The sequence below is a fragment of the Pteropus vampyrus genome, unplaced genomic scaffold (assembly GCF_000151845.1).
Source record: "Pteropus vampyrus isolate Shadow unplaced genomic scaffold, Pvam_2.0 Scaffold14, whole genome shotgun sequence".
Classification (NCBI taxonomy): domain Eukaryota; kingdom Metazoa; phylum Chordata; class Mammalia; order Chiroptera; family Pteropodidae; genus Pteropus; species Pteropus vampyrus.
In genome coordinates this window covers 8608286-8634346 of record NW_011888795.1, presented here as the reverse complement: position 1 = coordinate 8634346, position 26061 = coordinate 8608286, and the positions used below count along the sequence as shown (strand labels likewise).

The 26061-nt window shown below is 35.9% G+C and overlaps 1 protein-coding gene and 1 pseudogene across 1 annotated transcript in view; both read left to right on the top strand.

The window, feature by feature from the left end:
• The window catches only part of MAP3K13 (mitogen-activated protein kinase kinase kinase 13), a 142412-nt gene that overhangs the window by 102133 nt on the left and 14218 nt on the right, over positions 1-26061 (top strand). The window contains exons 3-8 of the mRNA XM_023525599.1: positions 2180-2739; positions 9082-9265; positions 13859-14050; positions 17301-17459; positions 19149-19307; positions 19778-19924. Of these exons, the coding sequence (XP_023381367.1) occupies positions 2265-2739; positions 9082-9265; positions 13859-14050; positions 17301-17459; positions 19149-19307; positions 19778-19924 (1316 nt within the window). The 5' untranslated portion in view covers positions 2180-2264. The remainder of the gene's footprint in view (positions 1-2179; positions 2740-9081; positions 9266-13858; positions 14051-17300; positions 17460-19148; positions 19308-19777; positions 19925-26061) is intronic.
• Positions 3182-3300, top strand: LOC111734420 (annotated as a pseudogene).

The window sequence follows — 26061 nt, the reverse complement described above, 5'->3', positions numbered from 1 at the left end:
TTTATACCAGGGAAATAGGCAAATACTACAAATTGGATGATGGTGGTTGTTTTTTTTCCTGGAGAGCTGGTTTATCAGCACATTACTGATTATGTAAACAGGGCTCTATGAATTGTGAAGCTCTTTGTCTTAATTATCATTAAAAGTAATAATGGCAACAGTAATGTTCTGAATCCATAGAACCTCACCTATTGCGTGGCATAGCTCCAAGCATATATTTAATAAGTGCATTTTTATTTAACTTGCAGTCACCCTTGTATTATTTTGATACTTCTGCCCCTGACCTAAAGGAACACCTATCTTTACCTCTTTCTACAAAGTGTCTTTTATTGATTGATGGATTGATCGATTAGGGTAACATTTGTTAATAATATTACATAAATTTCACTTGTAAAACATTATAATACGACATCTATATACTCAATTGTGTATTTACCACCCAAAGCCTAGTTTCCTTCCATTACCATATATTTGACCTTCTTTACCCTTTGTCCTCCTCACATCCCATTCTGTTGTCTATATTTATGAGTTCGTTTTTGTTCGTTTGTTTTGTTTGTTCATTTGTTGCTTTTTGTTTTACATCCCACAAATGAGTGAAATCATATGGTTCTTGTCCTTTTCTGTCTGGCTTATTTCACTTAGTATAATACTCTCAGCAAAGTGCCTTTTTAAAATCAGATAACCAAAATAAAAGCCTAGTTCAGTGCATGACACACACAGTAGGACTTAAACCTTCTATGTCTGTAACTGAGTTAATTGCCTTCTTTCCAAATCTTTTTTCTGATATTTCATATCTCTGTTAATGACATTGCCTATTTATCCATTATCTCAAGTAAGTTATCTGAACATTATTCTTCTCCTCTCCCTTTTCCTTACCTATCCCTATGTCTAATCAATCACTAGATCTTAGCAATTCTACTCTTAAATCCATTCCCTCCTCATCATTGCCATTTCTACTGGCTTGATTCAGGCCCTTACCATTTCTTACTTGGAATCTTCCTCCTGATATCTTGACCTTTTAGTCTTTCCCCTTCATTCCAACTTCTATTTCTAGCAATGTAATTTTAAATTACAAATCCAACCAAATCACTCCTTCTCTCAACATTCCTTAATGGCTCCCTGTTATCTTGAGGATAAAGTCCAAAAGCTTTAGCTTAACATAAAGTCACCATATTCTGCCCTTTGTCCACCTCTTATAAGAGTTATTATCTCCAGCTGCTGCCCAATACTACCTGGAATAGTCTCACTAGTGAATAAGACACTGAAGCAAAGATGAGTGGTACCTTATAATAATAGAGGATGCAGTTTCTAATAAAAACATATATATCAGAACATTTAATTTCCTTTTGGGAAGGGAAATAATTTTTTATTTCTGATTATAAACATAATACATATGTCTTAGTCTGTTCAGGCTGCTGTAACAAAAATACCATAAAGTAGATGGCTCAAACAGTAAACATTTACCTCTCACTGTTCTGGAGGCTGGGATATCCAAGATCAAGACATTGGCAGATTCAATACCTGGTTAGGGCCTATTTCCTGGTTCATAGACAGCTGTCTTCTCACTGTGTCTTCACATGGCAGAAGAGGCAAGGGAGCTCTTCAGGATCTCTTTTATAAGGGCACTAATCCCATTCATGAGGGCTTTACCCTCATGACCTAATTGCCTCCCAAAGTCCCCACCTCCAAATACCATCACAATGGGGATTAAGTTTCCACATATGAATTTGGGAGGAAGTGCAGACACTTAGTCTGTAGCCAGATATTAATGCAGAATGTTTAGAAAATCTTGAAAAACACAATAGTATACCTCTTCAAAAAACTCTAACCACCTAGTTAATTCTTTAGACAATTAATAGCTAATTCTTTAGATAAATTCTTCCAATCGTTTTTCTTGTATATTTGTTCATGCATTCTTTTAAATTAAAAATTTGAAAAGTTTGTGTAGAATATATTGTTCTAACTTATTTTTTATGTTATATGTTATGAACATTTTTTTCATGTGAGTAAATACTCTTGTACAACATGATTTTTAGTTGCTGCATAGTATTTTATCATGTGGATATAGAGCACTGTTTAATCCCCATTGTTTCATTGATTTTATTATTATAAACAGAAGTATAGTCATGTTGGATGACTAAAGAAAGGATGATCTCATGACCTCCTCCTGTTTCCCTAGGTTTTGGAGCCCTTTCTTACATCAGAACTCTATTCAAATAATCCTCTGAGTGTCATCTCAGGACCTTGGGCATACTCATGGCACGATGGCCGACCCTCAGGAGTACCTGAGCTGCTCCTCCTCCCCGCACTTACCCTTGACTGAAAACAAAACCTTTAATGGACTACAAGATGAACTCACACCAATGGGGAGTCACCCTTCACCCACATTCCTTAAAGACCAGCAGGAAAAGGGGGTGGTGCAGACAGAGCTGACTGAGGGCATGAATAGCCCCACCACCACAACAGTGTTGACAAGTGTAAGCGAGGATTCCAGGGACCAGTTTGAGAACAGCATTCTTCAGCTAAGGGAACAAGATGAATCGGAGATGGCTGTGTCTCAGGGGAACAGCAGCACTGTGGACGGAGGGAGCATGAGTGGAACTGAAGACATCAAGATTCAGTTCAGCAGGTCGGGCAGTGGCAGTGGTGGGTTTCTTGAAGGACTATTTGGATGCTTAAGGCCTGTATGGAATATCATTGGGAAGGCATATTCCACTGATTACAAGTTGCAGCAACAAGGTAAGCTAGACTATGGACATGGAAGATATTTTCTGTGTAAACACACCACCATCATTAACTGGATAATCTTTGACCTGTGGGTAAATTAAAGAACTCGTGCCAGATAAATACCTCATATCAATTTCCCATAGACCTTCTGAATGGAACAGATTCATATTTGATTGGTCTTTTTTGGTTGAAACCCATCTTGTGTGGTTATCCAGTCCAGTGGTGTCCAGGGTAGAGTACGTATACGACAATCCATAATATTATGAGAAAGAAAATGTTAGAGCTCCCGTTCCTTTTATTTCATCATTTGAGATTTCTATTTTCATGCATGTTTTCATATACATATTTGGTATTTTAATAAAGTTGTGCAGATATATAATTTATAAATCAATCACAAAATATTTGCCTGTCTAAATTTCTTATTGAAAGTTTACACAATCAAAAAGTCTGATGGGTCTATGGCCATACTACCCTGAACAAGTCCGATCCCGTCTGATCTCGAAAGCTAAGCAGGGTCAGGCCTGGTTAGTACTTGGATGGGAGACCACCTAGGAAGACCAGGTGTTGTATGTGTAAAAAGAGTCTGATGGCCACTGAGAACCGAAAGAGAAGTCACATGGGACCACCCCTGAAGATTGCAGGCCTCCCTTAGGTTGTAATAAAAAGGAACTTTTTTCTTACAGTCAAGGCACAGAAAGCTCACATTTTGAGGAAAGAGAAAATATTTAACCATTCTTGAGAGGCATTATTTTTCTAGATCTCACAGCTTTTTAAAAAGTAAATTTTTAACTCCCATCATTGCATAACATGTATATTCATATATTCCAATTCAAGCATTATGATTTTGAAGTAAAGACAACACATGTCCCTAGTGTTCTTTATAATTTCATTTGTGTTCTTTAAAAGAACTTTATTTTCCCTGATAATAAAAGTAATTATATAGAGAAAATTTGAAATATATGGGTAAGTTTTCCCCACCCCCAGAAGTTACAGTAAACTATGATCTCCATTCTCCTGAGAATAACCACCATTAATGTTTTTGGTATAAATTATGTTAGTCTATTTGTGTGTGTATATGTGCCTTAAAACAGTAGTCATACTTATTTTCACATCATATTGTAAACATTTCCCATATCATGAAATATACTTCTTCAGCATAGTTTTTAATGCTTGCATAATGTGAAATTGTATGAACATACCAATATTCATTTAAACGATACTCTATTGCTTGACAGTTAGTGATTGTAAGCCACACTGCACTGAACATCTGTCTATTATTTAACTTGAACATATTTTTGATTATTCCCTAAAATCAATTCCTAGAAGAGGAATGGTTGGATTCAAAGGGTTTGTTGCTTTCAAGGCTTTTGATTCATATCTTTGTAGCCTTGTGTAAGTGATTCAGTTGTTATGAGTTCTCTCATCAAGAAATTTTGGAAAGGAAAATATGGAAATAAGGAAATAAGATTCTGTTTTATTTTATAACTGAATATTAGACTCTGTGACCCTCCTTTAAAATATATATGTTCATCTGTTTTAGGCAAGACTGTTGACAGCTTTTCCACAATAGCCAGTTGACATTAGTCACCATTAACCTACTTTTCTCACGTATTCTGTTTTTCCTATTCTTGAAATACTTTCTCCCAAACCAAGACCAGCCTCTTCCCCTATAAGTATATTGGGATTTACTGGTAAATCTATCAGTTCAAGGTGTACTTTTCAGGATTTGTCAACCATAGCATCTATTCCTGCTCCATGCAGAAATTCTTTGTCAGTCCCTGAATTTTGTCTGTCTGTCTGTCTGTCTGTCTGTCTCCTTCTTTCATACATACTCCCATACTCTGTACATTCCACTCTTTCTCCCCCCACCATGATCTTAAGGTTTCAAGGAAATTAAAAAATAATTTCTCGTCACACAAGGTTGGGGACTCCTGTGTTAAACAGTGTTGTTATTTTTTAAATTGGGAATAAAGATAAGCACAAAGAGGAAAATAAAAATGACTTATCATCCCACAATCCAGCGATAACCACCCTTAATTTATTATTTTTTAAAGGTTCCCTCTTCTCTGCTTAGATGCAAAACCTACAAATATCTGCTTATGTGATAAACTACATTTGGTTTTTAGGATCTTAACTTGTCTAGTCTCATAATTATTTTGGTGGTAATTTGGGGTCTCAGGATCCAAATGCTACATTGAGGTTCAGACTCATAAAAGGTACAACATACACATTCTCTGTTTATGAAAAGGAGCCTTTAAAAAAATTTGTTTAGTAATTCTATAAACTTGTATTTAATTTGTCATCCAGTTGATTATGTGACTTTTTTAGAAAGTCTTATTTCAGGAATAAATAGGGAACAGGCCTGGTCAGCTTAAGCTTACAAAGGCATAGCAGCTGCCTAACTCTTAAACAGATGACAAGATACTTACTGTGGGCTGGTATTGCTGTCGGCTGTAAAAGAGATTTGCTAGGCAAAAACTAAGTGTAGTTTTTTTCTTGTCAGCTCTGGGATCAGGGAGCTAATCTTTAATCCTGGATTATAGTCAACCAAAGAATAGCACATGTGAGAGATGTTTCCCTGCATTTGGTATTTAGGAGGAAATTTCACTAGATTTTAAAAAATTTTAATGATGTCTTCATCTCCCATTTACGTTGGTAGTGAAGTCCAAGTAAGGTAGTGCTATGTGTAATTGAAATCTTTTATTTCTAAATAGTTCCCAGTCTTAAAGCAAGTATTGTCATAGATATGTCTGAATAAACAAAGGAGAGCTTATGCATTAAAGCAGGTGGGTATGTGGCTCTTTCTCAGTCTTAGGGGACATGGTGGATGTTGGAATTAAGATAGTAGTCATAGTGATGAATCAGAGAGAAGATAAAAAAAAATGGGGAAGAGTACCAGTGAGACAGATATAAATGCAGCAGAAAGTCTGGGACAAACACTGGATGGAGCACAGCCAGTTTTCATTATTATGAGGTTAGAGATCTTGCTTGTCAATGATATAGGCCCTCATTTTTTCACATCTTGATTGCTAACTTTATTTTCCTGCCATTTTCCTCTTCTTTGGCTTCCTTTGACAGGGACATTGGGACAGGACAAGAGGACTAAATAACATCCATTAATTTTACTTCTGTAATCAGTTCTACTAAAAAGGTTGATGCAAAGGTGGTTGAAGTATTACTTTATTTTACACTATTGGTAGAGGAATATTTTATTTCTTATAATATTCTCAACCTTTGGTATTTGAGCACCAAATGTAGTTATCATTTGTATTTTAATAATTCATTTCTCATTTTATAAAATACCAAATAATAGGCATTATTTATTAAAAATATAGTAAATTATAATGTAAGCATTATAAAATGATGTAAAAAGGATTATTTAACAAGTTATTTTGGAATCACTAACAATATGGAAAAAAATTAATGTATATCAGTCCTCACACCATACACCAAAATAAATTCCAGATGGATGTAAAAGTTAAACTTTTAAAAAATTAACTACAAATCACCCTTAAAAGATAGAGTAGGCAGTAAAAGAAGTTACAAAGAAAGTGACAGGCAACTACAAGAATATTTTGTTCAAAAAAAATTAAAAGAAAAAGACTTTAAAAATATTATCTTCATATTTTCAAAGAAATAGAGAGGAAGCTCCTTTATGAGAACTACAAGACCCTAATAAATAAATGGACAAATGATAAATTTGACAGTTCATAGAAAGTAGATGTATTAAACAAGTATAAAGAAAATATTCTACATCCTGGCAATTAAAATAGTACAAACTCATAAAACACTATTTTATACCTAATTAAATTAGCACCAGAAAATAACTGGGAATACTTATTGCTGGCAAATTTGTAGTAAAAGAGACATAGTCACCTTGCTGCTGTCAGCAAAAACTAGCAAAATCCTTTCGGCTAGCAATTTGGAATGGATACCATGAGCCAGGAGACTGTACTCTTTAATCTAAGGATTGAGTCTGAGGAAATAATATAAAGAAAGAAAAAATAGTAATTTCAAATTTAAACTATAAACAAAAAAATGAAACACTTAAGTACCAAAGAAGATAAGAGGGTACAGTAAACAACTATTAAAGCTTATAATAAAAACTATATAAATACATGGAGAATACATAATACATGAAAAAGAAAAATTATACATCAATACAACTTTTACATAGTTATATACACATTAACAAAGACTGAAGATGAAAACAGTATGAGATAGATATCAGATAAAATACATGTTTTTCTGTTTCTTTCCTAATATTTTCCAATATTTCTAGTATTTATAAGTAAATTCAGATTGAGTAAATAGGGGGAAAAAAAGACACCGAAAGATTGTCTAATTTTCATTGTTATTGTGTTAAAAATTGGGATAACTTGGGCTTTTATAAAGTTATTCAGAGAAATATTACCTAGTTATGTTCTTGCCCCAAATACTGTGATATTATTTTATTCTGCCCCCAGAATGGTCAAAATGATCCCGTGTTTAGTTCTTCACTGGACCCCTAATAGCAAAACTCTTTTAGAGTATGCCATCAATATCTGCAATCCTGTGTGTGCTGTACGAATAAGCCAATGGGAATGAAATTGAGGCTGCTTGAGATAATTAATACTTGTCCATCATTAGAGCCATAAAGATCTTGAAAGCAGTCAAGCCTATAACTTACTGCTTCCTCCTAGATCTTATTTGGTAACACTTGTTCCTTTTGTGATTTCATATTTGTATTTTAGAGATATTTGCTTTTATATAGCATCTACTCAATTTCAATAGAGCAGAAACCTGTAATACTGTTAATATCAGAAGAATGGGATGAATACCCGTGATATAAACTACCCTCACTACAAGTTTTTCTGCTCTATGTAGTTTAGTTATATTTCAAAGGTCATGTTTTAACCATTATAATGAGAAGCCACATTTTATTAAGAATCTACAGAATTTTATTTCTCTTAAGATAGAGAAAATTAGAGGAGAGAAATGTAGTTCCCTTCTAGCTACCAATGAACTCTTTCTGTTCTTGCTTCACATAGTAGATGATGAGTTGATTTGCTTTCAAGACCAGAATGTCTTCAAAGCTAACTCAACACTACGAAATTCAGTGTTCTGCAGATAGATAGGGGCCTGTTAGTGATTGGTGATCCAACAAGAATCTCTCATAACCTTTAACATTGTCATTATCTTCTCCTCACTCGCTGGGGTTCCTGGCTCTTTGATGTTCATTTCTTACCAGTTCAGTGATAATGCAGCAGCAAAAAGGGGACAAGGAGAAGGATCAAAGGATGATATTCTTCTTTTTAAGTCAGTTTCACAAGATTAAAGCACATATTGATTGAATTTTTGAAGTGCTTTATTTCTTTTAAATAGCATTTTATCCATTATAAAAATAAAATAAACTTACGGTTAAAAAAATTTCACCATTTTGAAATGACCCCTGTTACATTATTGGTGCCAAAAAAAAAAAAAAAAAATCAAACTCAGAGAAAAAGAGAAACTTGAAAATCGTGCATCTGTATGAGTAAATATATCATAACTAATGACCCTCTCAATTTCTTCATGAGAGGAAATATGATATAGTGGATGAAACATGGTCCTTGGAATCTGCCAGTTCTGAAGTTCTGGGCCCAGTTCTGCCACTTACCAGCTACATGACCTTGAGTAACTTACTTACCCACCCCGTGCCTTAATTTTCTGATCTTTAAAAAATTTTTTAAAAGAAAAAATTAATCGCCACAGAAATATTAAACATTAAAAATCTTTTATATTTTGAAGTAAATAACCATAATAAGGCCAAACTTGTAGGACTGTTATAAGGATTAAACACAAGACATGTAAAGCACTATGCTAGTATCTGGCATATACTAGATACTAAGTAAAAGATAAATACTAATATAAGTTTTATACATAATTAGGTTCTTAGGAGAGTATTATTGAAAATTCATTCAGCAAGGATTAATTGAGCTTCTGACTAGAAATTCAAAGAGGAATAAAACGACACTTATAATGAATGATGGGGTAGGGATAGTGGTGTAGACACAGTAAGGTGAACTGACTAAACATGAAAGCTTGAAGTGAGGAGGTCGGAGTGTCAGGCTATGTTTTGTTTGGAGGAGAACATATTGGAAATCTCTGATCTGCTTGATCTCACTGGTTAAAAATTGATGAAATTAATACATGGGAGTGTCTGTCTGATCTGTAGTGTCAAGGCCCATAGGAAGGATATACCTTTTGGTGAGTTACCAGGTGGGAGACAAAGGATAGAGGTCATTTTGGGTAATGGTGAAGTTGGTACCTTTGGAGTGGTCCATGAGCAAATTCCGAGATCTTTTTAAGCTTGTTTCTTGCTTGTGTGCCTAGATACTTGGGAAGTGCCATTTGAGGAGATCTCAGAGCTGCAGTGGCTGGGTAGTGGAGCCCAAGGAGCTGTCTTCCTGGGCAAGTTCCGAGCGGAGGAGGTGGCCATCAAGAAAGTAAGAGAACAAAATGAGACGGATATCAAGCATTTGAGGAAGTTGAAGCACCCTAACATCATCGCTTTCAAGTAGGTCAAGGCTTTTTTTTTTTTTTTTTTTAAGAAATAGAGAGATTTTCTTTCCCCAATATATACATATAATTTTCTGCTTTAAAAGACATGTTAAAAACACTCTATAGACTAAGCACTGTCCTAGGTGCTTTGGAAGGGTACCAAAAAATGATTAAATTACAGTCATGTCTTTAAGGAGTTTATAATCCAATAATTCTTTTGGCTAGAGTGTGCCCTGCTTGGAAGGGATGTAGAGAGGAAACAGAGAGGGAGAAGGTGGATTCCTGCCAAGCAGTCAGATTTGCTAAATCAACCTCATTTATTAATAGAATGACAGAGGTCACTTCCAGATAATCTGAACATCCTAAAATTCAGTTAAGAAAAAGTTAACATCTAAGTGATCAGAGAACAATTAGTTCCTATGTAATAGATAATGTTTTTATTATTATTATTAGTTTCTATTGGTGTCCCTTCTTAAATACTAACTTGTAAGAACAGGTGCCTTCAGAGTATTTCTCCCTGCCTCAGGTTTTGCTAGATCTCTTTTTTTTTTTTCTTTTCTTTTATTTTTTTTAGGTGAGGCAACCCTTGGTTGACCTCACAGATTGCAAGGACCTTGTCAGCTTACAATCCCTTATTTTTTTTATTTTTACGCCTACAGCGCCTGGTCTTCCTAGGTGGTCTCCCATCCAAGTACTAACCAGGCCCGACCCTGCTTAGCTTCCGAGATCAGACATGGCTAGATCCCTTTTCGAGTAATGCCAAACACTCAGCTTTCTAAATCTAGTGATAGTAGAGTTATTGATGATAGTTATGTGCTATTTTTATTTCACAAAGTAGTTGTTTTCAAGATTGTTATAGTTTAGACCATTATTTTCATAATATTGGCAGGGGGAGGCTCAAAAATAAATTCGTGGAAATTACCAAATTTGGCAGTGCCGAGGTCTAGATATATGTAATCTCTTCTGCCTATACCTTTCCCTTGAGCTCCCTCTCTTACCAGCCTTTAAATGTTGCCCTAGGCTTGAACCAATAAATGGGGAGTGGCTTTAGAGGAAGTAAGGTAAAGAACAGGAAAAAAAAATAGCCTTTAGGTGGGATGAAAATTTAGAAACTAGAGCTTCTTGGTGTGTGTGTGTGTGTGTGTGCGTTATTGGTTAATACAATTATATAATTTTTAGGTGTACATAATAATTTGACATCTGTATATTCTTTTGTGTGTTTACCACTCAAAGTCCAGTTTCCTTCAGCTACATATATTCGATTGGTATATTTGATGTATATATATTTCAATTCTGAAAAATACTATGACCAATGAGGCTACAGTTAAAAGTGGAATAGGTTATAAATCCCCCTTCCCTAAACTAGAAGGAACTTCTAGTCCCCAAGAATGATCCTTTCTTGATAAAACTTTCATTATAAAGCTAAATATGCGATGTCATAATCTTTATTTAGAACAATATCCCCAAAGTAAGGAATAGAAACCTTAGATGCAAATTTTATAGAATGAGTTTAAATGAGTAATGAGGTTGAGTTTTGATTTTCAAAGACCCGTTAAGGAAAGGAAAAGCAGTGTGAAAAGAAGAGAAGCATCCAACTGGGACACTAAACGAAGCGCTTGTATTTTTTTCCTTATGGAAGGAACATCCGTGCAGAGGGCATGGGAGAGAGCTTCAGCTGCTGTGGTGAATCTATCAGTGGCTGCCCTAGAAGGACTGAGAGGATGTGAGACCAAAACAAGATGCTCTAGAGACCAATTCTAATCTTCCCAAAGATTACAATTTTAAAAGACAATAGGAGGATTCTTTTTACGCAGACTATTAGAGACTCGCCTCTTTCATTTTACTTCACTGAGAGGATCATCAATCCCAGTGTGCTGCACCATCCTAAATGGAAAGAAGGGCCTTCCATTTAACTTCCATTTAACTTAACTTTTAAGCTTAGATCACTAGGACGCTGGGTTTGAGACACAGGACATTCTATAGATTAGCATGGCCTTTTGGGCTCCTGTAATGAAATAAGCTGTGTGTCCCAGGTAAGAGGGCTTTCCAGAATTGTGTCCTCAGAAGATGGATGTGAGAATTGTGTCCTCAGAAGATGGATGTGAGAAGCTTTATTTTTCTTTCCTTTCTTTTGTTTCTTACTTTTTCTTTCTATTCCTTTCCCCCACCTCACCCTCTGACCTTTCTACCTTCATAAGCAGTTTTCAGCATTTTGGACAAATATTGCCACGCTGATACCCAACTATTTAGGCTGAAGATGCTTGAATAGTCTTTACCTCTACATGGAAAACAATGGTGAGACTGTGTCCCTGGCCCATTACACTATGCTCTTGAGGCATTGTGCAGTGTTATGTTTGCAGCCATCTGTGCCATGTGTTACTTGGCCAATAAATCATTCAGGACCGTCTGGAAGACAAGAAGGCAAGATTAGATTTTAGCACGTCTCTGGATACTGGTTTCTGTGCTTACAGCTTCTTTTGAAGTTACTAAGAACCATATACAGAAGGGAAAGATCAAGGAAACAATACTATATATTTTTTTCTTCCAATTTTTAAAGCAATCTTTTAAGAAAACTTAACCTGACTATTCCCGATGGAATTAAGTGTGAAGGGGAAGAAAAGGTAGCAATTGAAGTGATTATAGAGCTGTTATTTATAGCTACTAAGAAGCCTTGTCATAGTACAGGGCTGACGGAATGATTATTTCTCATTCGTCAGTCAGGAAAGGAAAGAAGTGCATAACATATATCGCTGTTAGGCCCTTCTGTCTGTTTGTGTGACAAGTTAAAACATAGTTGACTAGGATACTGAGTAGCTTCAAACAAATATTTATTTTGCTATTCTTAAGTATATTACACTATACCTGCCTTACTCATTATTTCTCTGTAATGAAAATTAAATTTTATGTTTGTAGTTGCTGTATGCTTGTGCTCCACTGAGGTTTCCTGAAAGTCAAGTAACAGAAACTTGAAAAAAAAAATCTTTTATTAAAAATCAAGATGAGAATTCTAGGTAGCTTAGAAAATGATGGAGAGTAATAGAAATAGCTTTGTGGTGTGTGACAGGCACATCAAAGCGTGGAAAATGAAGACTAATTATTTAATTTCTACGAGACTTTGACGTGATTCCAAGACATGGCCTCTAAATTCTTTCATGACTTATGGCAGCCTAAGAGATAGGACATGAATTGATACCTGGATGAGGACTTTAGCTGGGTGTCTTGTAGGTGGACTACTCTCAATAACTTTTCTAGAAGGAAGGCATACAGACCATTAAGGGATAGGACCAAATCTCTTTTACAGATAATTGCATATGGTAATTTTTCTTCTCTTTTCTCATCCTCAGGACAAAGCTGTGATTTAGAATTTGTATGAATATTCTCACTTTTATAAAGTAACAATATTAATATAGGAATCCCTAATATACTTGTTTATACAGAAGTCAGAAAGGTAAAAGGGAGGCAGGCAGTGTGGTGTAGTAAATGGAAAGAGCATGGCTTTCAAGTTACACAGACTGAATTTGAATCCCAGCTCAGACACTTATTAGTTGTCTGATCTAGGACAAGTCACTTTCCCTCTTTGAACCTTAGCTATAAAAATGGAAAAGGTAATATCTATCTTACAATGGTTTGGGGCAGACTAAGTGAAAGAATTAAATAAACTTGTAAATATGCCTGACAAACAGAAGATGTTCTCTCATGTTAGCGCCCTTCTTTCTACCCCTGGCCTCTGCATATGTTCGTTTGAAGGCTTTATTGGCAAAGAAAGTTAGGATGAAGTTAAGAACTTGCTGTGAATGTCTAGACCTTGTGGTAGAGAAAAAAGAACTTGAATACCTTTCCCTTCAAGGAGACTATAATCTGTATCAGGAGAGAAAGATCACATTAAAAAAATAAATAAATGGCTGCTCTGCAGCATAGGAATTCAGAGAAGAGAAAGATCTTTTTGGACTGGAATGATCAGGAAAGGTTTCATGGAAGATGGAGGAAGTGTTGGACATACAGGCTGCATAAATATAGACTACATTGTGTAATGTTATTTTTATTTTAAATAGAAATGGTTTTTAAAGACCAAATAATAGAGAAAATTGACTTTTTTTTTATCCGTGGTCTAGTTAGTTGTTTTAAATTTGATTAATTTAAAATTCAACAAATAATAGTAAAAATAGCAATATTTTATTTGAATTCTCTCTTTCTGCACACTATTTATAAAACCCTCTACTTAATTTTAAAAGGAAGATATTTAAATTATTCTTAAGCTTAAGCAACACAATGTCCAGCCCATACAAAGCCTCAGGAAAGAGTGCTCTTTGTCCCAGAATGAAATGGTCCCACTGCAAAAGCAGTGGATATCACACAGCATATAGATATCTGGAGTGAACAAAACAAATTCACATTGTCTACGTGCATATGGAGAAACGTGTAGACTAGAAAAGTTTTAATGCTAATTTAAGAATCAGGACCAATTATCTATATGCTTTTTAAAAATAATTTATATAGAGAACTGGTCTTAATGATGAAATTTATTAACTAGTCCTAAAATATAAATGTGCATACATGTATGTTTATATCTATGTGTGTATTTATGTACATGTTTGTGTTTTCTTGAAAGGGGTGTTTGTACTCAGGCCCCATGTTATTGCATCATCATGGAATACTGTGCCCATGGACAGCTCTATGAGGTTTTGCGAGCTGGTAGGAAAATCACGCCTCGATTGCTAGTAGACTGGTCCACAGGAATTGCAAGTGGAATGAATTATTTGCATCTTCACAAAATTATTCATCGTGATCTCAAATCACCTAAGTGAGTATTTTTAAATTTTATTTAAAAATTTAGGTGATCACTTAGGTGATCTCAAATCACCTAAGTGAGCCATTTTGTTTTATTGCTTTGAAATGAGGAAATCTATCAACCATAGTTGATATTTTCAGACATCATACTTTTAGTTCACTTTGAATCAGCACAGTGGGTAATTCTATTTGCATATCTTTTGGATTATTATTGACCTACTTACTTACCTATATGGAAGATATATCCAAGCACCTGATACTAGTTTTCTCTTTTTGTTGCTTTTTAATTGTACAGTTATGAAACAAAATTCATTATCGTCTGAAGTACTCACTTTACATCATCTTGAATAATTAATGCCATACTTCCTCACTTAAGGCTTGTTTTCCTAGTATAGTGCAAAAATATTTTTTAAATGGGTTTCAAAATATAAACAACAGGATAAAAATGAATAAGAATGATTAAGAAACAGAGGCAAAGAGAAAATAAAAACATTAGAACTAAAGTTTGTTCACAAAATATATACCATAAGAGTCTGTACAGTTGTTAAAGGTGGACTACAGATTTGGTTTTGAGCTTCCTAGAGTCTAAGGAAAGAAGGATATAATTAGTTATAAGGTTTACAGTGTCCATAAGAAAAATGGAAACTAGTTATTTAAGAGAAGCAGAGCTATCTCTTGTAATCTCCGTTTTCAAAATGGCTCCTTTCCTACCGATAACCACCATGAAGGGAGTGTTTATTCAGTTCCCCAAATTGCATAAAGAAAAGGAGGAATTGATAAAACAGTATATTTCAATGTAGCTTCTATTTTTAAACATTATTTTTATTATTTCTCATCACATTTTAGTATAGAGAAGCAGAGGATTCATCTTTTTTAAAAAGCATTAAAGAATATCAAAAAGCATAGTGCTTTTATGGTTTACAACATTTTCTTAATATCCATTATCACGTCTGCTTTGATTTTGGCAAAAACTGTGTGGGATAGATGTGACAAGTATCATTATTCTTATTTTATTCAAGAGAAACTAGGGCTCGGAATCCAAAGTTATAGAGCTAGGACTTGAACCAAGAACTGTTGGACCAAAGACCACTGCTCCCTACCTCACTGCTCCCTACCTCATGTGAAGGTGAAGAATTCACAAGGAATTCTGCCTCTTTTCCATGAAGACACAAATCTAGTCCTTGATTATAAACTTCAGAGCAGCTGTTATTTACCACCATAGTCTCAACAGTATTTATTATAGCCGTTAGCTCATTGAACAACTATCTTCTGCTTTCCTTGCAAATAACTTTATTATATGGTAGTCATTCCTTGTGTACATTCTTAACTCAGCCTGTTGCTTTTGTCATTCACTACATACACCGTACATGAAATTCTTGCTGAAGTCCTCTTTGATCGCTTTTTTAACCACCTTATATTCCTTGAGAATTAATTTTCAAGGAAGAAGTCAGGAAATTTTAGAATATATAAAATCACATGCTACTCTCTTTAACTCCTGTCATTTGAACATTAGAGTAAGTTGGTTACTCAGTAAACTTTCCCCCCTGTTTTCAGTACCACCCTGATACCCCAGAAGCCTTGGCCTCTTTGGGTGCCAAAGTTTGAGAAGGCAAAGATCAATCTGGTTTGCTGTAAAGAAACTTTATTACCTACATTAAATCTTTAGGCTACGTGACCCAAACTTTGTCTCAGAGAAGATTTCACAAAAGCTTCAATGTCGTATCTTCTCTAGTCTCCTCCCATGTCCATTCCCTCTCATCATGCCAGCAGGTCCCATAATGAGCAGCACAAAGAGGCAGAAGGGGAAGTTTCCAGTGTTTCTCACCACCCTCCACCAAAGGGGCTTGTCACATTTTCTGACTTTCATGGTATATGATACCATCAACTCTCCAGTCATCTCAGATATCCTATGATCTTTTAATCCTTATGCATTTTCACCAAGACTAACATCATCCAATCAAAATTCCTAAATTATGTGAATCTTACATATCAGATGCAAAATCAGAGGTTGGCTGTGGATGAAGGTATTCTAAAGCAATTATAAGCACTTAGCTGTTTGGTAAATAGAGAGCTATTTGATATTGGTGGGAGTGTGGCAAATGTGAAGCCCTTGGATGAAACAGAAAAAGGAAGAGGTAGACTGAGAACTTTCCTATTTTCTAACCACCTTGATTCTGATGCTGTTGGAGTATTAAGCCTTCTCTTTGTTAAATATAGGTCTCTATATCATTAAGCCTCTGAAACACTAACTCATTAACATTCTAAAGTTCTAAACAGGTTATTTAAAGTGGACTTAGTCTAGTGTGTGAGGATGTTAATATGCTGGATTTGACTGGTACCAGATTGTATTCTTCCTTAAGGCTAGCAAAAGCAGTTCACCCCAGGTCACATTTCAGATGACTGCCTTGAAAATTAAAACATGAGTTGTGTGAATCTACTTAAGCTTAAATTTATTTCTGCTTTTCTTCATCAACATTAGTGGAATCCCAGGATACTTATCAGCCTTTTAAGGTAACAAATCCCTAGTGTCATGATCCCATGCATGATTTTAGTTGGCCGTCATTTAAATAGTGTTTTTAAAAAAAGTGTTTTTCTTAGTGGGTTGTTTGAGACTGGCAAGGGTGGAAACCAGTATTTATGGAGCATGGGTGCTTTACTTATCTCATTTAATTCAAATGAAAATTCTATACGGCCATTATTATGGGCCCATAATCCCTTATCCAAAATTCTTGGAGTCAGATGATTTTAGAAAGGTAACATAGCGCATGACATTACGTCCCCAGTGAAGACTGGGGTGGTATCCTATAATCAGCCACATCCATATGTCTGTAGCCAAACCCACGGTAGTCACACAAAATGAGATTAATAAAGTGAGTTTGCTTTATACATATGAAAAAATATTTATACACTGGTTTCAGAGCTTTTTGAATTTTGGGACAAAATAATGTGACCTGAATTGTCTCAGTCTTACAGATTGAGAAAACTGGCTTAAAAGAATTAAGTAAATTGGCAAAGGTCACACAGTTGGCAAGTGGTAGAGGCAGGATAAACCCAGGTGTAAAGGCCCACTATGCTATGCTGCCTCACAAGTATGAATGACGATGCTGTTTCTAGGGTGTAGTTAACATCCTAGTGATATTGAAACACATAAGCTGAATTCTACAAGGTAGAGACCAGCAAACAAAGTCTTCATTTGCCAATTTGAGTCATGTTTTTTTCATTAGTACTAACGATTTGGATGTTTTCTTTATTTTTTTTGGAAGTGTTTTAGTGACTCACACAGATGCAGTAAAAATTTCAGATTTTGGTACATCTAAGGAACTCAGTGATAAAAGTACCAAGATGTCTTTCGCTGGCACAGTTGCATGGATGGCTCCAGAGGTGATACGGAATGAACCTGTCTCTGAAAAAGTGGATATATGGTGAGTAGCACCATCTGTGCCAACTTTTACCCTATTAGCACTTTCCTCCTTCAACACCTCTACTTTCCCAAACGATTCTTTAGTGTTACTCATTTCTGGTTGCTTGCAGTCTCCTATTAGCTGAGGTACTACTACCCATTATGATGGTATCTGGTAAGAAGGATTGGGAGAGGAATTAGGGTGACTATTCAGTAAATCATCAGTTCGGGGGACCTTCGAAGAATATGCTAACCTTTCTATAAAACAGAAAGTTTTCTTCAAACAACCATTTAGTGTAAAAGTCTTTTTGAAATGTATTACATAATTCTCACCTTCCTGAATAAAATACATTAAATAAAGTTTACCTATGCTTGGTAACTCAGAACATCATTTTATATATATATCACTGACATATGTATCAGTGATATACTGATGTGATACAATCATGTGCTTTAGACCTATTTGATGCATATAGGGCTGTTTGTCCTTTTACTAAATGGCCCCTTTGGGCTATTCTTTTTTTTTTTTTCTGGCCTTTTAAAAATCGTTATCAATTTTTCCTCTGAATCTTATATTAACAGTATATTTGCTATTAACAGTGTATTTCCCTGTAGTTGCTTTTCTTCCTTTCTTAAATTGGCAACTAATAATTTTTAGACTTAAAACAAAAATAATGTTAATATTGTATGTAACACCAAAGTAAAAAAGATAAAGTAGAAGTGTTAGGTTCATTTGTAATTAGGATAATTATTACCAACAAGTCTTCTTTAAGGATTATACCAATTTTTGTTCCCAACAGGAATGTATAAGAATGTTTTCTCAGTTTCACTGACAAACTTTGGGATTTTTGCTAACCATATAGGTTAAAAAAAATGGTATCTTGAGTGCAGTTTTAATTTGCATTCCTCTTATAAGAAAGGTTATACCAAAAAAAAAAAAAGGTTGTACATTTTTCCATGTTTATAAGCCATTTGTAATTTCTTATTTGTGAGCTATTCTTATCCTTTGCTAAGCTTTCTGATTTTTATTCTTATCAATTTATAAGAGTATGTTATATATTAAGAAGATTAGCCTCTTGAATATATGAATTAGAGGTACTTTTCACATTTTGTTATTTTGCTTATGGTGGACTTTTTTTCCCATGTCAGATTTTCTCTTAAGTACAGTTTAACTTATCAATTCCTCCTTTCATGGCTTCTGGATTTCATAATTAGAAAAGCCTTCACCACTCTAAGAGTTTTTTTTTCAATTTCCCATGTGTTCTTCAAGGTTTTTATGGTTTCATTTTTCACATCTGAATCTTTGATTCGTTTGGAATTTAGCTTGATGTAAGAGGAAGTATAGATTTAATCTTTCCCCCAGTTGTCCCAACAGCATTTATTAAATAATCACTTTCTCCATGATATTATGTCACTTTTATCATATATTCGGTTCCTATATGTATTTGGTCTATTTCTGGATTTCTATTCCATTTCATTAGTCTGACTATCTATTCATACACCAGAGTTAATTAATGAAGCCTTACATTATGTCTTAATATCTGATAGGATTGGTTACTTTTTTAGAGCTTTCCTAGCTGTTTCTGTTTTTCTTGTAGCAGTATTAAAATTTTAAAACTGGGTATACATTTGATTAAAAATTAATAAATAACTAAAATACAAATCGGTCTTTGAGAAATGTGTTCTGTGCATGTTCCCGGTACTATGGTAGGTCTTTTGGAGTGGTGCTTTGGGAGCTGCTGACAGGAGAGATCCCTTACAAAGATGTAGACTCTTCAGCCATTATTTGGGGTGTTGGAAGCAATAGCCTGCATCTTCCAGTTCCTTCCACTTGCCCTGATGGATTCAAAATCCTTATGAAACAGACATGGTAAGCAATATATTTCTTCTAGTATTCTCTTTTACTTTCTCCCCAAAACCAGATTTAAAACTTCTCTAAAACTACGAGGAAGTCTCTACTGTGTATTTGGAATCACCTGGTAGTGTAAAGACTGAGAACCTTGGAACTATTTATAAAAAAAGAATTTTGAATATCTTGAAATAGTAGGCCTTACTAAAGGATAGCTATTATTACTTTACCAGCACTAAAGGACTATTATCATCAAACAGATCACTGATCCTAGAGATTTCCATTTCCTTATTAGAAGTATGTCATAATTATATTTAATTTTTGTTTGTCAGTACATCAACACTGCCTGAGATATAGCCAATGCATGCAGTCAAAAATGGTTTTCATAAATTGGACATTTTTTTATAAAGTAGAATAAAATCTTTATCCTCCTGGACATAACTTCTGACATGCACAAGCTGTTTTTTTTTTTTTTTTTTTTTTACTTTTAGGCAAAGTAAACCTCGCAACCGACCTTCCTTTCGGCAGACACTCATGCATTTAGACATTGCATCTGCGGATGTTCTGGCCACGCCACAGGAAACTTACTTTAAGTCTCAGGTAAGTCTGGAAACTTTCTACCAGGTGCTACTGACCAGGCGGACAGGGAACTACCAATAAGAAAAAGTAACTCTTAGAAGAGAGCCATTCTAATTCTTATAATAATTATATAACTCTATTCATTGTGAAGCAGTAACCATGCTACCTCATACGTATGACACTTTGGAGTTTTTTATGCACTTATATGTTATTATCTCATCGGAAAAGAATGTGTATCAGAATCTGATCCTCATAGTGGGTTCTGGTGAAACCATTGAAGAGAAAAGAGGAAACGAAGATATGAAAACTGTGATGTACATATATTTGAATTAGAATTATAACTGAACTTCACAAAAGTATTACTTTCTTTCAAGTAGAAAAACTAAGTACAGAGGAGGGACATTAAATACCAGAGAGAACCCATGATAGAATTAGGCCCAGAGAGAACCTTTTCTCAAACTTTAAGTGTTACCTGGTACCACCAAATATAGTATAATTTAATGTATCCGTTAGGTTTTCCTTCATTACAACTCATTCCAAAACTTATGGCTTAAAACAATCAGGTTTTGTTTAGCTCACAATTTCGTGGGCTGGAAATTTGGGCTAGGTGATTCTTCTTCTGGCTTTGACTGGGCTCACTCACATGTCTGCAGTCAGTTGCCAGGTCAGCTGAGAGGCTGGCAAGTTCCAGATGGCCTCATTTACAAGTCTGGCAATTGGTTGGCTATTAGCTGGAGTACCTCGGTTCTCCTCCACATGGCCTCTTATCCTTTAGCAGGCTGGCTTGGGCTTGTTCGCATGGTGTTCTCAGGGTGACAAATGCAACAAGAGAGCAAGCCCCAGTGCATAACTGATTTTCAAGCCTGTGTGTGCATCATGTGTGCTAATGTCTCATTGTCCAAAGCAAATCACAGGCCAACCCAGACTGAGAAATAGACTTCACTTCTTGACAAGAGAATCTGCCATAACACATTGTAAAGGCATGGGTGCAGAGAGGGAAAAGATTTGTAAATATTAAGCAAAAATGCTGTAAACTTCATGAGGATTGGCAGTCTAACCATTATCAACCTGGAGAGGGAGTGACAGGAGATACGTATACATGAGGTCCTTATCCCTATCAGACCCAGGCGATAGCAAAAGGAGTAAAATGAGATGAAACTATGGCTTTTGAAATAATACGATGATCCTAAATTACAGCTTTATGCCTGAAGAATGTAACCACAGTATTACCTAATTTCTTCTCATACAGCTTTGTCTCACTCATGTTACTATATTTCTAAAATGTGTTTTTATAAGACGAATTTCATTTCTTCATTGACTTCCGGTAACATTTCAAAGATTCATTCTCAGAGAAGACATTTTATTGAAAAGTGGGTCTCAATGTACTCCTCCTAGCCCCCCATCTCTAATGGGTGATAAGTTTACCTACCAGGAAAGTCCGTTGAGAAGAGTATGGGACTGGGAGAGGCATCATCCTGGGAGTTAAGCAAGGCTTCCAATATGTTTTACTACCTGCCCCAACCCAAGGCTTGGAGCACATGCTTCTCAGGTGTCTTATAAACAGATACTCTGCCCATCGGATGCTGGGGAGTATCTTAATAAAGGCATAAGGGTTTTTGGCAGCTTCTAAGGAATGATGATTCAGAGATTCTTATCCTGTTGTCTAGAATTCCAGCACACTCTTTACAATCCACAAACTTAGCTCTCTCCACAACTGTGTCTTTAAATAGTCAGGCTTGCCGCTATAGTTTTTTAGTGTTTCTGAGGAATTATGTAAGTAAAGTGTTTGATTTTAGAGGAAATAAGAGGATGACTTCAGGCCATTTCTTATATACTTTGATATGCATTCAGATAAATTCCTTTAGAACTATTAAAACTATTGCCTATCTATCTATTTATACATATGTAGGTGTGAGGCACTGGAAAAGAAATCTGTCTAATAGCTTCCGCTGTTAGTGTTCAGAAAAGGACTAAGGCCCTTTGGTGAAACGAAAGAGAACAATAGTGAGCATCAAACTTGAGGATATGGTTGCAATCACAGCTTTGCTTCCTTTACAATAAAACTGTACGTACCACAGTTCTGTAAAGCAGTTTTTAGCGAAAGTACTGAGTCACAAGCCATTGAGACAGTGTAACTGTATACATTTGGAAAACTTCAAGATTTTCTCAAGTGCTCCCAGAATATCACTTTTGATGCCAGTGCAACATATTCTGTACCCCCACCGTATGCAAAGTGCAAGTCAGCACCCAGAGTCAGTATCCTCACTTGTACGAATTCATTTTTACCAACACATACAGCACTGAAATTGAACTCAGAAAACAAAAGATTCTTTTGGAGCAAAAATATAAAAGGGAGAAGAGAGGGAATGGAGGAGAAGAGGGGAGGAGAAAAACTTAGTACACTGGACACCTTTTAATATTCATTAATTCTGTATTTTTCTCCCAACATAAAATTTTATATCTTCTTAAATAGCCCCAAATCTGCTATTCTTGCTAGTTCCTAGAATTTTCAGGTACTTACAAGCTGATTTGTCTCTGGGTCTGAAATTCAGACTGTCTCTGGCTAATAATAATCCAGTGTTTATGAACTAGCTAGTGCGGTAATAGGAAAAGCAACAGAGCTTGAATCTAAACACCTATACTGTGATCTTGGATAAGTCACTAAATTTCTCTAAACCTCAGCTTACTCATCTAAACAATGAAGAAATCACATATTCCCTTCCTGGTGGAGTTTGGGTGAGGATCAAGTGAAACAAAAATGCAAGTGTGTTGTAAACTGTAAAGAACTGTTCAATTGTAAGAAATTATTCACCTCCCCCAAAGCTACAAAAATTAAGCCTCCTTTGGTTGTTACATTCTGGGTACTTTTTCTGATGAACTCCTGAGATGGATAAGACAGTAGCTGGGGAACTCCTATTCATTGTTTTGACTTTGCACTACCCCAGTGGGGAAAAACTGGTTATTTAGCACATGGTTTTGCTCTTCTGTAGCAGTCTCGTACCTGAGTCCTCACCTCCTCCTGCCTGCTGCCAAAATCCTCTAACATCAGTTATCAGTCAATGATTGTTAACCACTGGTCTTTGCCTGCCACCACAACTGTCACTCAAGAGTGCTGCTGATTCGTTTGTTCTTTTTGTTCCTTAGATTCTGTATATCAGTGAAATCATATAGTATTTCTTTTTCTCTGACTTATTTCGCTCAGCATAATCGCCTCTAGGTCTGTCCATGTGATTTTAAAGAAGTTCAAATTAGTAGTTGATAGAGGGTCACGGGGATGGGGAGTACAGCATAGGGAATGCAGACAGCTGTAAGGTAATGGCTAAGTGTAGAGCCAGAGGGAAGATAGGGTAATCGGGGAGATTGCTTCATAAACTATGTAAATGTCTAACCAATGTACTCTATACTTTAAACTAATAAAATATATATACATATATATATTTAAAAAAAGTGCTGCTGAAGCCCAGCTGACGCCTTCCTGAGAGAAAATGCTTCATCTGTTTTTCGTCAACAGCCCATGTATAAAGATGTGCAGCATGTATAGCACAGATGAACAAAGCAACTAATTTCAGTACAATATTAGATTCTGCCAAAGCTATTGCTTCATTCCTAGACAATACCCATTTCTCTGAGTAGGCAATTATTCCTCCTGGTATTCAATTACACTTGATACCAGTCTTTAGAAAACATTTTAGCCCCGTCCCAGATCCCAGCTGCTGGTGGGTCGTGTACCCTGCTCCTAAGCTCTTCCACCACCCTCTGCCTTTGCGCCAGTCTGCTTTCCTTTTGAGTGCCACTGTGACCACCAAGAAGTTTGGGGGAGTTGCAAAGACACTGAGCTCATTATAGGGGTAGACAATGCTGCCGTAAGAGTAATCTAGTCATGAGCGAGTAGGTGCTTAGCCAGAGGCTGGGCTCTTCCTTGGGAGGCAGTAAAGAGGACTCTGTGCCAATCAAGAGCTGGACTTAATGTCTGAGTCTTTTCTGACTCAGAATCTATGATTTCTTGCTAATCATCGCCCAACATCCTGCTTCTCTGCTCCTCAAGCAAGGCTGAAACTCAATGTCTTTTTTTACTTTTTAAAAAGTTTTGGTAAAATGTATATAAAATTTGCCATTTTAACCATTTTAAGTGTACGATTTAGTGGCATTAACTACATTTGCAGTGTTGTGTAATGATCACTATTATTTCCAAAAATTTTTTGTCACCCCATTAAGCAATAACATCCCTTTCCCTCCTCCCCACAGCTCCTGGTTATCTCTGCTCTACTTTCAGTCTCTATGAATTTAACTATTCTGTATATTTCATTTAAGTGGAATCATATACTTTTTTGTTGTTTCACTTAGCACGTTTTAAGGTTCATCTATGTTGTAGCATGTGTCAGAACTTCATTCCTTTATATGACTGAATAATATTCTGTTGTATGGATAGCCCCTCATTTTGTTTATCCATTCATCTGTTAATTCAACTTCATTTTGACACCTATATTATGGGAGAGAAAAGAAACGAGGTTTGAGTGCAGGAGCTTCAGTCTACTGACTAAATAACTGGAAGGCTGGAGAAGACAAAAATCTAAATGCTATGGCCTTTCCCACGCCTTATCTGGGACATAAAGAATCCAATTGATGGTGGTACCCAAGTTCCACTGGATTTTTTCTTTACCTGCTTCCACAAGACCTGGGTACCTTGTGAAGCAGCCGCTACTCCCAGGTCTCAAATGACTTCATATTAACAACATCTGTTCTGCTTTTCACCGACTCTGGCTAGACACAGCAATCTCCCGGCTAGCATCTGCTGGGTATTACTTTATTGGTTAGCACTGTTTTCTGCTAAAAGACTATAGTCCCCAGCTGGCATCCATTGGATGCTGTCATATCCTTAAGGCACTGCCATCACCCACCAGGAGCTGTTATTTCCTGCTGTCACTGAAGCTCTGGACTTCACAAGATTCCAAAGCTGTACATTGTTCTGTTCACACAATAAACATTTCCTTTCCCTGAAGAGTCACACTTTGTAAAAAGTAACAGAGCAGTGCTAGTTATAAAACCCAGTGTTTTATAGGTATTTTTGTGAAACAATGGAAAATACCCCTCTACTCCTATGATGGTGGCTTTGTTGTAGGTCAAGTTCATGCAGGACTCTGCCTTCTCTTATGACATGTGTTTTCTGTCATAGGCTCCGCAGTCTCTGTGCAAATTGGCTTCAGGCCTGCCCACCCTCCATTTCTTCAGATATGCCCACACATGTCCACATTGCAGATTAAGTGCCAGTTGGAACTCCTATTACATAAAGATTCTAAGTATGTGTAATAGAACTCCAAAATTAACATCTACCAGTGACGTGATACCTTTGGGGGAAACACATTATTAATCCATACCTGCTATCTTCCCACATATCGTGTTCTCTCTTCACAGGAGGGAACTTCTTTTTGGAAATCTGCTTTCTTAACAGGTTTTAATTTTCAGAGGGTTCTCTTTAAGTTTTCCATTCCTCTAAGCTAGATATCAGGAGGTTTACTTCCTCTACAATTAAAGAAGAATTAATCTGTGATATTTGATTCCACACCACCAGAGGGAGGTAGTCCTTTTCCTGGTCCCTTAAGTACTGTTCTAGAATCCACTGACATGTTTTTGCACAAAAGAGGACGCTTTAAGGCCCAAATTTGGCCCTCTCCCTTATCTTTTTTTTTTTTTTGATCTAATAACTCTTGATTGTCAGCCTTTAGCCTCTTAAAGCTCAGATACTCTTCCTACTTCGTGACTTTGATCTGGTGAGTGAGAGAACAGCATTACCTGGGGCTCAACCAGACCTGTATTTACTGCTTAGATACTGCTAAAGACTGTTACCAAACAATGGACAGCACATTCTGGATCTTGGCTTTCTGATGGCATTGTTTGGCAGGTTTGGTGCCCAAAAGTCAACCGACTGACAGAAATCTTTCTCCAATGGTCAGTCAATATATATATATATATATGAAGACCTAGTATATTATAAACAAATAAGCAGGATAATCACCTTCTAAATAATTACAATATTTAGATACTTATTACAGTACTTCCTCTATAAAAATAAATGAGAAATGGCAAATTTGGGGAGAAACTTTCTGTAATTTCACAATTACTTAAGCATAACTTTCTCCATGATCTAGACAGATCATTTTTAAATTGAATCTAAAGGTAATGGAATAGTTTTAAAGGG